Below are 17,141 nucleotides of genomic sequence, written 5' to 3' on the forward strand. Positions count from 1 at the left end.
ATCGAAAAGTATCGATATATCGAAAAGTATCGATATATCGATAAGTATCGATATATCGATAAGTATCGATATATCGATAAGTATCGATATATCGATAAGTATCGATATATCGCAAAGTATCGATATATCGATAAGTACCGAAAAGATATCGAAAAGTACCGAAAAGATATCGAAAAGTACCGAAAAGATATCGAAAAGTACCGAAAAGATATCGAAAAGTACCGAAAAGATATCGAAAAGTACCGAAAAGATTTCGAAAAGTACCGAAAAGATATCGAAAAGTACCGAAAAGATATCGAAAAGTACCGAAAAGATATCGACAAGTACCGAAAAGATATCGACAAGTACCGAAAAGATATCGACAAGTACCGAAAAGATATGTAAAAGTATCGAAAAGATATCGAAAAGTATCGAAAACATATCGAAAAGTATCGAAAAGATATCGAAAAGTATCGAAAAGATATCGAAAAGTATCGAAAAGATATCGAAAAGTATCGAAAAGATATCGAAAAGTATCTATATATATCGAAAAGTATCGATATATATCGAAAAGTATCGATATATATCGAAAAGTATCGATATATAATGAAAAGTATCGATATATAATGAAAAGTATCGATATATAATGAAAAGTATCGATATATAATGATAAGTAAGGATATATAATGATAAGTATGGATATATAATGATAAGTATGGATATATAATGATAAGTATCGATATATAATGATCAGTATCGATATATAATGATAAGTATCGATATATAATGAAAAGTATCGAAAAGATATCGAAAAGTATCGAAAAGATATCGAAAAGTATCGAAAAGATATCGAAAAGTATCGATATATATCGAATAGTATCGATATATATCGAAAAGTATCAATATATATCGAAAAGTATCTATATATAAGGAAAAGGATCGATATATAAGGAAAAGTATCGATATATAATGAAAAGTATCGATATATAATGATAAGTATGGATATATAATGATAAGTATCGATATATAATGATAAGTATCGATATATAATGAAAAGTATCGATATATAATGAAAAGTATCGATATATAATGAAAAGTATCGAAAAGATATCGAAAAGTATCGAAAAGATATCGAAAAGTACCGAAAAGATATCGAAAAGTATCGATATATCGAAAAGTATCGATATATCGAAAAGTATCGATATATCGAAAAGTATCGATATATCGAAAAGTATCGATGTATCGAAAAGTATCGATATATCGATAAGTATCGATACATCGAAAAGTATCGATATATCGATAAGTATCGATATATCGAAAAGTATCGATGTATCGAAAAGTATCGATATATCGATAAGTATCGATATATCGAAAAGTATCGATATATCGAAAAGTATCGATGTATCGAAAAGTATCGATATATCGATAAGTATCGATATATCGAAAAGTATCGATATATCTAAAAGTATCGATATATCAAGAAGTATCGATATATCGAAAAGTATCGATATATCGAAAAGTATCGATATATCGAAAAGTATCGATATATCGAAAAGAATCGATATATCGATAAATATCGATATATCGAAAAGTACCGAAAAGATATCGATAAGTACCGAAAAGATATCGATAAGTACCGAAAAGATATCGATAAGTACCGAAAAGATATCGAAAAGTACCGAAAAGATATCGAAAAGTACCGAGAAGATATCGAAAAGTACCGAAAAGATATCGAAAAGTATCGAAAAGATATCGAATAGTATCGATATATCGAAAAGTATCGATATATCGAAAAGTATCGATATATCGAAAAGTATCGATATATCGAAAAGTACCGATATATCGATAAGTACCGATATATCGAAAAGTACCGAAAAGATATCGAAAAGTACCGAAAAGATATCGAAAAGTATCGAAAAGATATCGAAAAGTAGCGAAAAGATATCGAAAAGTATCGAAAAGATATCGAAAAGTATCGAAAAGATATCGAAAAGTATCGAAAAGATATCGAAAAGTGTCTATATATAATGAAAAGTATCTATATATAATAAAAAGTATCTATATATAATAAAAAGTATCGATATACACTCCTGGAAATGGAAAAAAGAACACATTGACACCGGAGTGTCAGACCCACCATACTTGCTCCGGACACTGTGAGAGGGCTGTACAAGCAATGATCACACGCACGGCACAGCGGACACACCAGGAACCGCGGTGTTGGCCGTCGAATGGCGCTAGCTGTGCAGCATTTGTGCACCGCCGCCGTCAGTGTCAGCCAGTTTGCTGTGGCATACGGAGCTCCATCGCAGTCTTTAACACTGGTAGCATGCCGCGACAGCGTGGACGTGAACCGTATGTGCAGTTGACGGACTTTGAGCGAGGGCGTATAGTGGGCATGCGGGAGGCCGGGTGGACGTACCGCCGAATTGCTCAACACGTGGGGCGTGAGGTCTCCACAGTACATCGATGTTGTCGCCAGTGGTCGGCGGAAGGTGCACGTGCCCGTCGACCTGGGACCGGACCACAGCGACGCACGGATGCACGCCAAGACCGTAGGATCCTACACAGTGCCGTAGGGGACCGCACCGCCACTTCCCAGCAAATTAGGGACACTGTTGCTCCTGGGGTATCGGCGAGGACCATTCGCAACAGTCTCCATGAAGCTGGGCTACGGTCCCGCACACCGTTAGGCCGTCTTCCGCTCACGCCCCAACATCGTGCAGCCCGCCTCCAGTGGTGTCGCGACAGGCGTGAATGGAGGGACGAATGGAGACGTGTCGTCTTCAGCGATGAGAGTCGCTTCTGCCTTGGTGCCAATGATGGTCGTATGCGTGTTTGGCGCCGTGCAGGTGAGCGCCACAATCAGGACTGCATACGACCGAGGCACACAGGGCCAACACCCGGCATCATGGTGTGGGGAGCGATCTCCTACACTGGCCGTACACCACTGGTGATCGTCGAGGGGACACTGAATAGTGCACGGTACATCCAAACCGTCATCGAACCCATCGTTCTAACATTCCTAGACCGGCAAGGGAACTTGCTGTTCCAACAGGACAATGCACGTCCGCATGTATCCCGTGCCACCCAACGTGCTCTAGAAGGTGTAAGTCAACTACCCTGGCCAGCAAGATCTCCGGATCTGTCCCCCATTGAGCATGTTTGGGACTGGATGAAGCGTCGTCTCGCGCGGTCTGCACGTCCAGCACGAACGCTGGTCCAACTGAGGCGCCAGGTGGAAATGGCATGGCAAGCCTTTCCACAGGACTACATCCAGCATCTCTACGATCGTCTCCATGGGAGAACAGCAGCCTGCATTGCTGCGAAAGGTGGATATACACTGTACTAGTGCCGACATTGTGCATGCTCTGTTGCCTGTGTCTATGTGCCTGTGGTTCTGTCAGTGTGATCATGTGATGTATCTGACCCCAGGAATGTGTCAATAAAGTTTCCCCTTCCTGGGACAATGAATTCACGGTGTTCTTATTTCAATTTCCAGGAGTGTATAATGAAAAGTATCGATATATAATGAAAAGTATCGAAAAGATATCGATAAGTATCGAAAAGATATCGATAAGTATCGAAAAGATCTCGAAAAGTATCGAAAAGATCGAAAAGTATCAAAAAGATACCGCAAAGTATCGATATATCGATAAGTATCGATATATCGAAAAGTATCGATATATCGATATATCCGATATATCGATAAGTATCAGTAAATCGATAAGTATCGATAAATCGATAAGTATCGATATATCGAAAAGTTTCTATATATCGAAAAGTATCGATATATCGAAAAGTATCGATTTATCGAAAAGTATCGACTGATCGAAAAGTATCGATATATCGAAAAGTATCGATATATCGAAAAGTATCGATATATCGATAAGTATCGATAAGATATCGAAAAGTACCGAAAAGATATCGAAAGGTACCGAAAAGATATCGAAACGTATCGAAAAGATATCGAAAAGTATCGATATATATCGAATAGTATCGATATATATCGAAAAGTATCGATATATATCGAAAAGTATCTATATATAAGGAAAAGTATCGATATATAATGAAAAGTATCGATATATAATGAAAAGTATCGATATATAATGATAAGTATGGATATATAATGATAAGTATGGATATATAATGATAAGTATGGATATATAATGATAAGTAACGATATATAATGATAAGTATCGATATATAATGATAAGTATCGATATATAATGAAAGGTATCGATATATAATAAAAAGTATCGATATATAATGAAAGGTATCGATATATAATAAAAAGTATCGATATATAATGAAAAGTATCGAAAAGATATCGAAAAGTATCGAAAAGATATCGAAAAGTATCGAAAAGATATCGAAAAGTATCGAAAAGATCGAAGAAAAGATATCGAAAAGTATCGTTATATCGATAAGTATCGATATTTCGAAAAGTATGGATATATCGATAAGTATTGATATATCCGATATATCGATAAGTATCGATATATTGAAAAGTATCGATAAATCGATAAGTATCGATATATCGAAAAGTATCGATATATGGAAAAGTATCGATATATCGAAAAGTATCGATATATCTAAAAGTATCGATATATCGAAAAGTATCGATATATCGAAAAGTATCGATATATCGAAAAGTATCGATATATCGATAAGTATCGATAAGATATCGAAAAGTATCGATATATCGAAAAGTATCGATATATCGAAAAGTATCGATATATCGATAAGTATCGATATATCGAAAAGTATCGAATAGATATCGATAAGTACCGAAAAGATATCGATAAGTACCGAAAAGATTTCGAAAAGTATCGATAATTATCGAAAAGTATCTATATATAAGGAAAAGTATCGATATATAAGCAAAAGTATCGATATATAATGAAAAGTATCGATATATAATGAAAAGTATCGATATATAATGAAAAGTATCGATATATAATTAAAACTATCGATATATAATGAAAAGTATCGAAAAGATATCGAAAAGTATCGAAAAGATATCGAAAACTATCGAAAAGATATCAAAAAGTATCGAAAAGATATCGAAAAGTATCGAAAAGATATCGAAAAGTATCGAAAAGATATCGAAAAGTATCGATATATCGAAAAGTATCGATATATCGATAAGTATCGATATATCGATAAGTATAGATATATCGAAAAGTATCGATATATCGAAAAGAATCGATATATCGGTAAGTATCGATGTATCGATAAGTATCGATAAGTATCGATATATCGATAAGTATCGATATATCGATAAGTATCGATATATCGATAAGTATCGATATATCGATAAGTATCGATATATCGATAAGTATCGATATATCGAAAAATGTCGATATATCGAAAAGTATCGATATATCGAAAAGTATCGATATATCGTAAAGTATCGATATATCGAAAAGTACCGATATATCGAAAAGTACCGCAAAGATATCGAAAAGTACCGAAAAGATATCGAAAAATACCGAAAAGATATCCAAAAGTACCGAAAAGATATCGAAAAGTACCGAAAAGATATCGAAAAGTACCGAAAAGATACCGAAAAGTATCGAAAAGATATCGAAAAGTATCGAAAAGATATCGAAAAGTATCGAAAAGATATCGAAAAGTATCGAAAAGATATCGAAAAGTATCGAAAAGATATCGAAAAGTATCTATATATAATGAAAAGTATCTATATATAATAAAAAGTATCGATATATAATGAAAAGTATCGATATATAATGAAAAGTATCGAAAAGATATCGATAAGTATCGAAAAGATATCGATAAGTATCGAAAAGATATCGATAAGTATCGAAAAGATATCGATAAGTATCGAAAAGATATAGATAAGTATCGAAAAGGTATCGGTAAGTATCGAAAAGATATCGAAAAGTTTCGAAAAGATATCGAAAAGTATCTATATATATCGAAAAGTATCTATATATATCGAAAAGTATCTATATATATCGAAAAGTATCTATATATAATGAAAAGTATCGATATATAATTAAAAGTATCGATATATAATGAAAAGTATCGATATATAAATATAAGTATCGATATATAATGATAAGTATCGATATATAAGTACCGAAAAGATATCGAAAAGTATCGAAAAGATATCGAAAAGTATCGAAAAGATATCGAATAGTATCGATATGTCGATAAGTATCGAAAAGATATCGAAAAGTATCGATATATCGACAAGTATCGATATATCGAAATTTATCGATATATCGAAAAGTATCGATATAACGAAAAGTATCGATATATCGAAAAGTATAGATATTTCAAAAATATCGATGTATCGATAAGTATCGATGTATCGATTCGTATCGATATATCCATAAGTATCGATATATCGATAAGTATCGATATATCGATAAGTATCGAAGTATCGATAAGTATCGATATATCGAAAAGTATCGATATATCGATAAGTATCGATATATCGATACTTATCGATATATCGAAAAGTATCGATGTATCGAAAAGTATCGATATATCGATAAGTGCCGATATATCGAAAAGTACCGAAAAGATATCGAAAAGTACCGAAAAGATATCGAAAAGTACCGAAAAGATATCGAAAAGTACCGAAAAGATATCGAAAAGTACCGAAAAGATATCGAAAAGTACCGAAAAGATATCGAAAAGTACCGAAAAGATATCGAAAAGTACCGAAAAGATTTCGAAAAGTACCGAAAAGATATCGAAAAGTACCGAAAAGATATCGAAAAGTACCGAAAAGATATCGAAAAGTATTGTAAAGATATCGAAAAGTATCGTAAAGATATCGAAAAGTATCGAAAATTTATCGAAAAGTATCGATGTATCGATAAGTATCGATATATCGAAAAGTATCGATGTATCGATAAGTATCGATATATCGATAAGTATCGATATATCGAAAAGTATCGATATATCGAAAAGTATCGATATATCGAAAAGTATCGATATATCGAAAAGTATCGATATATCGAAAAGTATCGATATATCGAAAAGTATCGATACATCGATAAGTATCCATATATCAATAAGTATCGATATATCGATATATATATATATATATATATATATATATATATATATATATATATATATATATATATATATATATATATATATATATATATATATCGATAAGTATAAGTATATATCGATAAGTATCGATATATCGATAAGTATCGACATATCGAAAAGTATCGATATATCGAAAAGTATCGATATATTATGAAAAGTATCGATATATCGAAAAGTATCGATATATCGATAAGTATCGATAAGATATCGAAAAGTACCGAAAAGATATCGAAAAGTATCGAAAAGTATCGAAAAGATACCGAAAAGATATCGAAAAGTATCGAAAAGATATCGAAAAGTATCTATATATATCGAAAAGTATCTATATATATCGAAAAGTATCTATATATACCGAAAAGTATCTATATATAATGAAAAGTATCGATATATAATTAAAAGTATCGATATATAATGAAAAGTATCGATATATAATGATAAGTATCGATATATAATGATAAGTATCGATATATAAGTACCGAAAAGATATCGAAAAGTACCGAAAAGATATCGAAAAGTACCGAAAAGATATCGAAAAGTATCGAAAAGATATCGAAAAGTATCGAAAAGATATCGAAAAGTATCGATATATCGATAAGTATCGAAAAGATATCGAAAAGTATCGATATATCGATAAGTATCGATATATCGAAAAGTATCGATATATCGAAAAGTATCGATATAACGAAAAGTATCGATATATCGAAAAGTATCGATGTATCGATAAGTATCGATATATCGAAAAGTATCGATGTATCGATAAGTATCGATGTATCGATAAGTATCGATGTATCGATAAGTATCGATATATCGATAAGTATCGATATATCGATAAGTATCGATATATCGATAAGTATCGATCTTTCGAAAAGTATCGATATATCGAAATGTATCGATAAATCATAAAGTATCGATATATCGAAAAGTATCGAAATATCGAAAAGTATCGATGTATCGAAAAGTATCGATGTATCGAAAAGTATCGATATATCGAAAAGTATCGATATATCGATAAGTATCGATATATCGATAAGTATCGATATATCGATAAGTACCGAAAAGATATCGAAAAGTACCGAAAAGATATCGAAAAGTACCGGAAAGATATCGAAAAGTACCGAAAAGATATCGAAAAGTACCGAAAAGATATCGAAAAGTACCGAAAAGATTTCGAAAAGTACCGAAAAGATATCGAAAAGTACCGAAAAGATATCGAAAAGTACCGAAAAGATATCGACAAGTACCGAAAAGATATCGACAAGTACCGAAAAGATATCGACAAGTACCGAAAAGATATCGACAAGTACCGAAAAGATATCGAAAAGTATCGAAAAGATATCGAAAAGTATCGAAAAGACATCGAAAAGTATCGTAAAGATATCGAAAAGTATCGAAAAGATATCGAAAAGTATCGATGTATCGATAAGTATCGATATATCGATAAGTATCGATATATCGATAAGTATCGATATAACGAAAAGTATCGATATATCGAAAAGTATCGATATATCGAAAAGTATCGATATATCGAAAAGTATCGATATATCGATACTTATCGATATATCGATACTTTTCGATATATCGATAAGTATCCATATATCAATAAGTATCGATATATCGATATATCGATAAGTATCGATAAATCGATAAGTATCGATTTATCCAAAAGTATCGATATATCGATAAGTATCGATATATCGATAAGTATCGATATATCGATAAGTATCGATATATCGAGAAGTATCGATTTATCGAGAAGTATCGATATATCGAAAAGTATCGATATATCGAGAAGTATCGATTTATCGAAAAGTATCGATATATAGAAAAGTATCGATATATCGAAAAGTATCGATATATCGAAAAGTATCGATATATCGAAAAGTATCGATATATCGAAAAGTATCGATATATCGATAAGTATCGATAAGATATCGAAAAGTACCGATAAGATATCGAAAAGTACCGGAAAGATATCGAAAAGTATCGATATATATCGAATAGTATCGATATATATCGAAATATTGATATATATCGAAAAGTATCTATATATAAGGAAAAGTATCGATATATAAGGAAAACTATCGATATATAATGAAAAGTATCGATATATAATGAAAAGTATCGATATATAATGATAAGTATGGATATATAATGATAAGTATCGATATATAATGATAAGTATCGATATATAATGATAAGTATCGATATATAAAGATAAGTATCGATATATAATAAAATGTATCGATATATAATGAAAAGTATCGAAAAGATATCGAAAAGTATCGAAAAGATATCGAAAAGTATCGAAAAGATATCGAAAAGTATCGAAAAGATCGAAAAGTATCGAAAAGATATCGAAAAGTATCGATATATCGAAAAGTATCGATATATCGAAAAGTATCGATATATCGATAAGTAACGATATATCCGATATATCGATAAGTATCGATCTATCGAAAACTATCGATATATCGAAAAGTATTGATATATCGAAAAGTATCGGTATATCGAAAAGTATCGATATATCGAAAAGTATCGATATATCGATAAGTATCGATATATCGATAAGTATCCATATATCAAAAAGTATCGATATATCGAAAAGTATCGATATATCGAAAAGTATCGATATATCGATAAGTATCGATATATCGATAAGTACAGAAAAGGTATCGAAAAGTACCGAAAAGATATCGAAAAGTACCGGAAAGATATCGAAAAGTACCGAAAAGATATCGAAAAGTACCGAAAAGATATCGAAAAGTATCGAAAAGATATCGAAAAGTATCGAAAAGATATCGAAAAGTATCGAAATGATATCGAAAAGATATCGAAATGTATCGATATATCGAATAGTATCGATATATCGAATAGTATCATTATATCGATAAGTATCGATATATCGAAAAGTACCGATATATCGAAAAGTACCGATATATCGATAAGTATCGATATATCGATAAGTATCGATAAGTATCGATATATCGATAAGTATCGATATATCGATAAGTATCGATATATCGATAAGTATCGATATGTCGATAAGTATCGATATATCGATAAGTATCGATATGTCGATAAGTATCGATATATCGATAAGTATCGATATATCGAAAAGTATCGATATATAGAAAAGTATCGATATATCGTAAAGAATCGATATATCGTAAAGTATCGATATATCGAAAAGTACCGATATATCGAAAAGTACCGAAAAGATATCGAAAAGTATCGAAAAGATATCGAAAAGTACCGAAAAGATATCGAAAAGTACCGAAAAGATATCCAAAAGTACCGAAAAGATATCGAAAAGTACCGAAAAGATATCGAAAAGTACCGAAAAGATATCGAAAAGTACCGAAAAGTTTTCGAAAAGTATCAAAAAGATATCGATAAGTATCGAAAAGATGTCGATAAGTATTTATATATAATGAAAAGTATCTATATATAATAAAAAGTATCGATATATAATGAAAAGTATCGATATATAATGAAAAGTATCGAAAAAATATCGATAAGTATCGAAAAGATATCGATAAGTATCGAAAAGATATCGATAAGTATCGAAAAGATATCGATAAGTATCGAAATTTTATAGATAAGTATCGAAAAGATATCGAAAAGTATCGAAAAGACATCGAAAAGTATCGAGAAGATATCGAAAAGATATCGAAAAGTATCGAAAAGATATCGAAAAGTATCGAAAAGATATCGAAAAGTACCGAAAAAATATCGAAAAGTATCGATATATCGAAAAGTATCGATATATCGAAAAGTATCTATATATCGATAAGTATCGATATATCGAAAAGTATCGATGTATCGAAAAGTATCGATATATCGATAAGTATCGATACATCGAAAAGTATCGATATATCGATAAGTATCGATATATCGAAAAGTATCGATGTATCGAAAAGTATCGATATATCGATAAGTATCGATATATCGAAAAGTATCGATATATCGAAAAGTATCGATATATCTAATAGTATCGATATATCAAGAAGTATCGATATATAGAAAAGTATCGATATATCGAAAAGTATCGATATATCGAAAAGAATTGATATATCGATAAATATCGATATATCGAAAAGTACCGAAAAGATATCGATAAGTACCGAAAAGATATCGATAAGTACCGAAAAGATATCGAAAAGTACCGAGAAGATATCGAAAAGTACCGAAAAGGTATCGAAAAGTATCGAAAAGATATCGAAAAGTATCGAAAAGATATCGAATAGTATCGATATATATCGAAAAGCATCGATATATATCGAAAAGTATCTATATATAAGGAAAAGTATCGATATATAAGGAAAAGTATCGATATATAATGAAAAGTATCGATATATAATGAAAAGTATCGATATATAATGAAAAGTATCGAAAAGATATCGAAAAGTATCGAAAAGATATCAAAAAGTATCGAAAAGATATCGAAAAGTATCGAAAAGATATCGAAAAGTATTGATATATCGATAAGTATCGATATATCGATAAGTATCGACATATCGATAAGTATCGATATATCGGTAAGTATCGACATATCGATAAGTATCGATATATCGATAAGTATCGATGTATCGAAAAGTATCGATATATCGATAAGTATCGATATATCGAAAAGTATCAATATATCGATATCGATGTATCGAAAAATATCGATATATCGATAAGTATCGATATATCGATAAGTATCGATATATCGATAAGTATCGATATATCGAAAAGTATCGATTTATCGAAAAGTATCGATATATCGATAAGTATCGATATATCGAAAAGTGTCGATATATCGAAAAGTATCGATATATCGATAAGTATCGATATATCGATAAGTATCGATATATCGATAAGTATCGATATGTCGATAAGTGTCGATATATCGATAAGTATCGATATATCGATAAGTATCGATGTATCGAAAAGTATCGATATATCGAAAAGTATCGATATATCGAAAAGTATCGATATATCGAAAAGTATCGATATATCGAAAAGTATCGATATATCGAAAAGTATCGATATATCGAAAAGTACCGATATATCGATAAGTATCGATATATCGAAAAGTACAGAAAAGATATCGAAAAGTATCGAAAAGATATCGAAAGGTATCGAAAAGATATCGAAAAGTATCGAAAAGATATCGAAAAGTGTCTATATATAATGAAAAGTATCTATATATAATAAAAAGTATCGATATATAATGAAAAGTATCGATATATAATGTGAAAAGTATCGAAAAGATATCGATAAGTATCGAAAAGATATCGATAAGTATCGAAAAGATACCGATAAGTATCGAAAAGATATCGATAAGTATCGAAAAGATATAGATAAGTTTCGAAAAGATATCGAAAAGTATCGAAAAGACATCGAAAAGTATCGAAAAGTTATCGAAAAGTATCGAAAAGATATTGAAAAGTATCGAAAAGTTATCGAAAAGTATCGAAAAGATATCGAAATGTATCGAAAAGATATCGAAAAGTATCGAAAAGATATCGAAAAGTATCTATATATATCGAAAAGTATCTATATATATCGAAAAGTATCGATATATCGATAAGTATCGATATATCGAAAAGTATCGATATATCGATAAGTATCGATATATCGATAAGTATCGATATATCGATAAGTATCGATATATCGATAAGTATCGATATATCGATAAGTATCGATATATCGCAAAGTATCGATATATCGATAAGTATCGATATATCGGTAAGTACAGAAAAGATATCGAAAAGTACCGAAAAGATATCGATAAGTACCGGAATGATATCGAAAAGTACCGAAAAGATATCGAAAAGTACCGAAAAGATATCGAAAAGTACCGAAAAGATATCGAAAAGTACCGAAAAGATATCGAAAAGTACCGAAAAGATTTCGAAAAGTACCGAAAAGATATCGAAAAGTACCGAAAAGATATCGAAAAGTACCGAAAAGATATCGAAAATTACCGAAAAGATATCGAAAAGTACCGAAAAGATATCGAAAAGTACCGAAAAGATATCGAACAGTACCGAAAAGATATCGACAAGTACCGAAAAGATATCGACACGTACCGAAAAGATATCGACAAGTACCGAAAAGATATCGAAAAGTACCGAAAAGATATCGAAAAGTATCGAAAAGATATCGAAAAGTATTGAAAAGATATCGAAAAGTATCGCAAAGATATCGAAAAGTATCGAAAAGATATCGAAAAGTATCGATATATCGATGAGTATCGATATATCGAAAAGTATCGAAAAGATATCGAAAAGTATCGATATATCGAAAAGTATCAATATGTCGAAAAGTATCGATATATCGATAAGTATCGATATATCGATAAGTATCGATATATCGAAAAGTATCGATATGCCGAAAAGTATCGATATATCGATAAGTATCGATATATCGATAAGTATCGATATATCGATAAGTATCGATATATCGAAAAGTATCGATATATCGATAAGTATCGATATATCGATAAGTATCGATATATCGAAAAGTATCGTTATATCGATAAGTATCGAAAAGATATCGAAAAGTATCGAAAAGATCGAAAAGTATCGAAAAGATATCGCAAAGTATCGATATATCGATAAGTATCGATATATCGAAAAGTATCGATATATCGATAAGTATCGATATATCCGATATATCGATAAGTATCGATATATCGAAAAGTTTCGGTAAATCGATAAGTATCGATATATCGATAAGTATCGATATATCGAAAAGTATCGGTATATCGAAAAGTATCGATATATCGAAAAGTGTCGATATATCGAAAAGCATCGATTTATCGAAAAGTATCGATATATCGAAAAGTATCGATATATCGAAAAGTATCGATATATCGAAAAGTATCGTAATATCGAAAAGTATCGATATATCGAAGAGTATCGATAAGATATCGAAAAGTACCGAAAAGATATCGAAAAGTACCGAAAATATATCGAAAGGTATCGAATAGTATCGATATATATCGAAAAGTATCGATATATATCGAAAAGTATCTATATATAAGGAAAAGTATCGATATATAATGAAAAGTATCGATATATAATGAAAAGTATCGATATATAATGATAAGTATGGATATATAATGATAAGTATCGATATATAATGATAAGTATCGATATATAATGATAGGTATCGATATATAATGATAAGTATCGATATATAATGAAAGGTATCGATATATAATAAAAAGTATCGATATATAATGAAAGGTATCGATATATAATAAAAAGTATCGATATATAATTAAAAGTATCGAAAAGATATCGAAAAGTATCGAAAAGATATCGAAAAGTATCGAAAAGATATCGAAAAGTATCGATAAGTATCGAAAAGATATCGAAAAGTATCGAAAAGATCGAAGAAAAGATATCGAAAAGTATCGTTATATCGATAAGTATCGATATATCGAAAAGTATCGATATATCGATAAGTATTGATATATCCGGTATATCGATAAGTATCGATATATCGAAAAGTATCGATAAATCGATAAGTATCGATAAATCGATAAGTATCGATTTATCGAAAAGTATCGATATATCGAAAAGTATCGATATATCGAAAATTATCGATATATCTAAAAGTATCGATATATCGAAAAGTATCGATATATCGAAAAGTATCTATACATCGATAAGTATCGATAGGATATCGAAAAGTATCGATATATCGAAAAGTATCGATATATCGAAAAGTATCGATATATCGATAAGTATCGATATATCGAAAAGTATCGAAAAGATATCGATAATTACCGAAAAGATATCGATAAGTACCGAAAAGATATCGAAAAGTATCGATATATATCGAAAAGTATCTATATATAAGGAAAAGTATCGATATATAAGCAAAAGTATCGATATATAATGAAAAGTATCGATATATAATGAAAAGTATCGATATATAATGAAAACTAACGATATATAATGAAAAGTATCGAAAAGATATCGAAAAGTATCGAAAAGATATCGAAAAGTATCGAAAAGATATCGAAAAGTATCGAAAAGATATCGAAAAGTATCGATATATCGAAAAGTATCGATATATCGATTAGTATCGATATATCGATAAGTATAGATATATCGAAAAGTATCGATATATCGATAAGTATCGATATATCGATAAGTATCGATATATCGATAAGTATCGATATATCGATAAGTATCGACATATCGAAAAATGTCGATATATCGAAAAGTATCGATATATCGAAAAGTATCGATATATCGTAAAGTATCGATATATCGAAAAGTACCGATATATCGAAAAGTACCGAAAAGATATCGAAAAGTACCGAAAAGATATCGAAAAGTACCGAAAAGATATCCAAAAGTACCGAAAAGATATCGAAAAGTACCGAAAAGGTATCGTAAAGTACCGAAAATATATCGAAAAGTATCGAAAAGATATCGAAAAGTATCGAAAAGATATCGAAAAGTATCGAAAAGATATCGAAAAGTATCTATATATAATGAAAAGTATCTATATATAATAAAAAGTATCGATATATAATGAAAAGTATCGATATATAATGAAAAGTATCGAAAAGATATCGATAAGTATCGAAAAGATATCGATAAGTATCGAAAAGATATCGATAAGAATCGAAAAGATATCGATAAGTATCGAAAAGATATAGATAAGTATCGAAAAGGTATCGATAAGTATCGAAAAGATATCGAAAAGTATCTATATATATCGAAAAGTATCTATATATATCGAAAAGTATCCATATATATCGAAAAGTATCTATATATAATGAAAAGTATCGATATATAATTAAAAGTATCGATATATAATGAAAAGTATCGATATATAATGATAAGTATCGATATATAATGATAAGTATCGATATATAAGTACCGAAAAGATATCGAAAAGTACCGAAAAGATATCGAAAAGTACCGAAAAGATATCGAAAAGTATCGAAAAGATATCGAAAAGTATCGAAAAGATATCGAAAAGTATCGAAAAGACATCGAAAAGTATCGAAAAGATATCGAAAAGATATCGAAAAGTATCGAAAAGATATCGAAAAGTATCGAAAAGATATCGAAAAGTATCTATATATATCGAAAAGTATCTATATATATCGAAAAGTATCCATATATATCGAAAAGTATCTATATATAATGAAAAGTATCGATATATAATTAAAAGTATCGATATATAATGAAAAGTATCGATATATAATGATAAGTATCGATATATAATGATAAGTATCGATATATAAGTACCGAAAAGATATCGAAAAGTACCGAAAAGATATCGAAAAGTACCGAAAAGATATCGAAAAGTATCGAAAAGATATCGAAAAGTATCGATATATAGATAAGTATCGAAAAGATATCGAAAAGTATCGATATATCGATAAGTATCGATATATCGAAAAGTATCGATATATCGAAAAGTATCGATATAACGAAAAGTATCGATATATCGAAAAGTATCGATATATCGAAAAGTATCGATATATCGATAAGTATCGATATATCGAAAAGTATCGAAATATCGTAAAGTATCGATATATCGAAAAGTATCGATATATCTATAAGTATCGATATATCGATAAGTTTCGATATATCGAAAAGTATCGATATATCGATAACTATCGATATATCGATAAGTATCGATATATCGATAAGTACCGAAAAGATATTGAAAAGTACCGAAAAGATATCGAAAAGTACCGAAAAGATATCAAAAAGTACCGAAAAGATATCGAAAAGTACCGAAAAGATATCGAAAAGTACCGAAAAGATTTCGAAAAGTACCGAAAAGATATCGAAAAGTACCGAAAAGATATCGAAAAGTACCGAAAATATATCGAAAAGTACCGAAAAGATATCGAAAAGTACCGAAAAGATATCGAAAAGTACCGAAAAGATATCGAAAAGTACCGAAAAGATATCGAAAAGTACCGAAAAGATATCGAAAAGTACCGAAAAGATATCGACAAGTACCGAAAAGATATCGAAAAGTACCGAAAAGATATCGAAAAGTATCGAAAAGATATCGAAAAGTATCGTTAAGAT

The 17,141-nt window shown here is 30.1% G+C and overlaps 2 protein-coding genes across 2 annotated transcripts; both read left to right on the top strand.

The window, feature by feature from the left end:
• Window positions 1–645: 645 nt before the first annotated feature.
• Window positions 646–14,973, top strand: LOC126232244 (repetitive organellar protein-like). The gene is made up of 19 exons (XM_049942535.1): window positions 646–652; window positions 754–875; window positions 1,536–1,717; window positions 1,858–1,972; window positions 3,519–3,620; window positions 4,297–4,391; window positions 4,970–5,112; window positions 5,482–5,679; window positions 5,721–5,947; window positions 6,490–6,797; window positions 7,272–7,395; window positions 8,148–8,490; window positions 9,347–9,417; window positions 10,232–10,514; window positions 10,556–10,834; window positions 12,333–12,594; window positions 12,821–13,234; window positions 14,357–14,500; window positions 14,838–14,973. The coding sequence occupies exons 1-19, from the start codon at window positions 646–648 to the stop codon at window positions 14,971–14,973; spliced, it is 3,555 nt and encodes a 1,184-aa protein (XP_049798492.1).
• Window positions 14,974–15,032: 59 nt separating this feature from the next.
• LOC126232245 (repetitive organellar protein-like) lies at window positions 15,033–17,138 on the top strand. The gene is made up of 7 exons (XM_049942536.1): window positions 15,033–15,177; window positions 15,408–15,584; window positions 15,626–15,811; window positions 15,953–16,225; window positions 16,327–16,498; window positions 16,626–16,642; window positions 16,783–17,138. The coding sequence occupies exons 1-7, from the start codon at window positions 15,033–15,035 to the stop codon at window positions 17,136–17,138; spliced, it is 1,326 nt and encodes a 441-aa protein (XP_049798493.1).
• The last annotated feature ends 3 nt before the right edge of the window (window positions 17,139–17,141 follow it).

Source organism: Schistocerca nitens, unplaced genomic scaffold (genome assembly GCF_023898315.1).
Source record: "Schistocerca nitens isolate TAMUIC-IGC-003100 unplaced genomic scaffold, iqSchNite1.1 HiC_scaffold_468, whole genome shotgun sequence".
NCBI lineage: Eukaryota > Metazoa > Arthropoda > Insecta > Orthoptera > Acrididae > Schistocerca > Schistocerca nitens.

Excerpts from the sequence above, each read along its gene's own strand:
- LOC126232245 (XM_049942536.1), top strand. The coding sequence starts at position 15,033 with ATGAAAAGTATCGAAAAGATATCGAAAAGTATCGAAAAGATATCGAAA. Across the intron at positions 15,585-15,625 it reads GTATCTATATATAATGAAAA|TATCGATATATAATGAAAAG; the intron begins GTATCTATATAT and ends TATAATGAAAAG. Across the intron at positions 16,226-16,326 it reads GTATCCATATATATCGAAAA|TATCGATATATAAGTACCGA; the intron begins GTATCTATATAT and ends TATAATGATAAG.
- LOC126232244 (XM_049942535.1), top strand. Across the intron at positions 7,396-8,147 it reads GTATCTATATATATCGAAAA|TACCGAAAAGATATCGAAAA; the intron begins GTATCTATATAT and ends GATATCGAAAAG. Across the intron at positions 13,235-14,356 it reads TATCGAAAAGATATCGAAAA|TATCGAAAAGATATCGAAAA; the intron begins GTATTGAAAAGA and ends TATAATTAAAAG.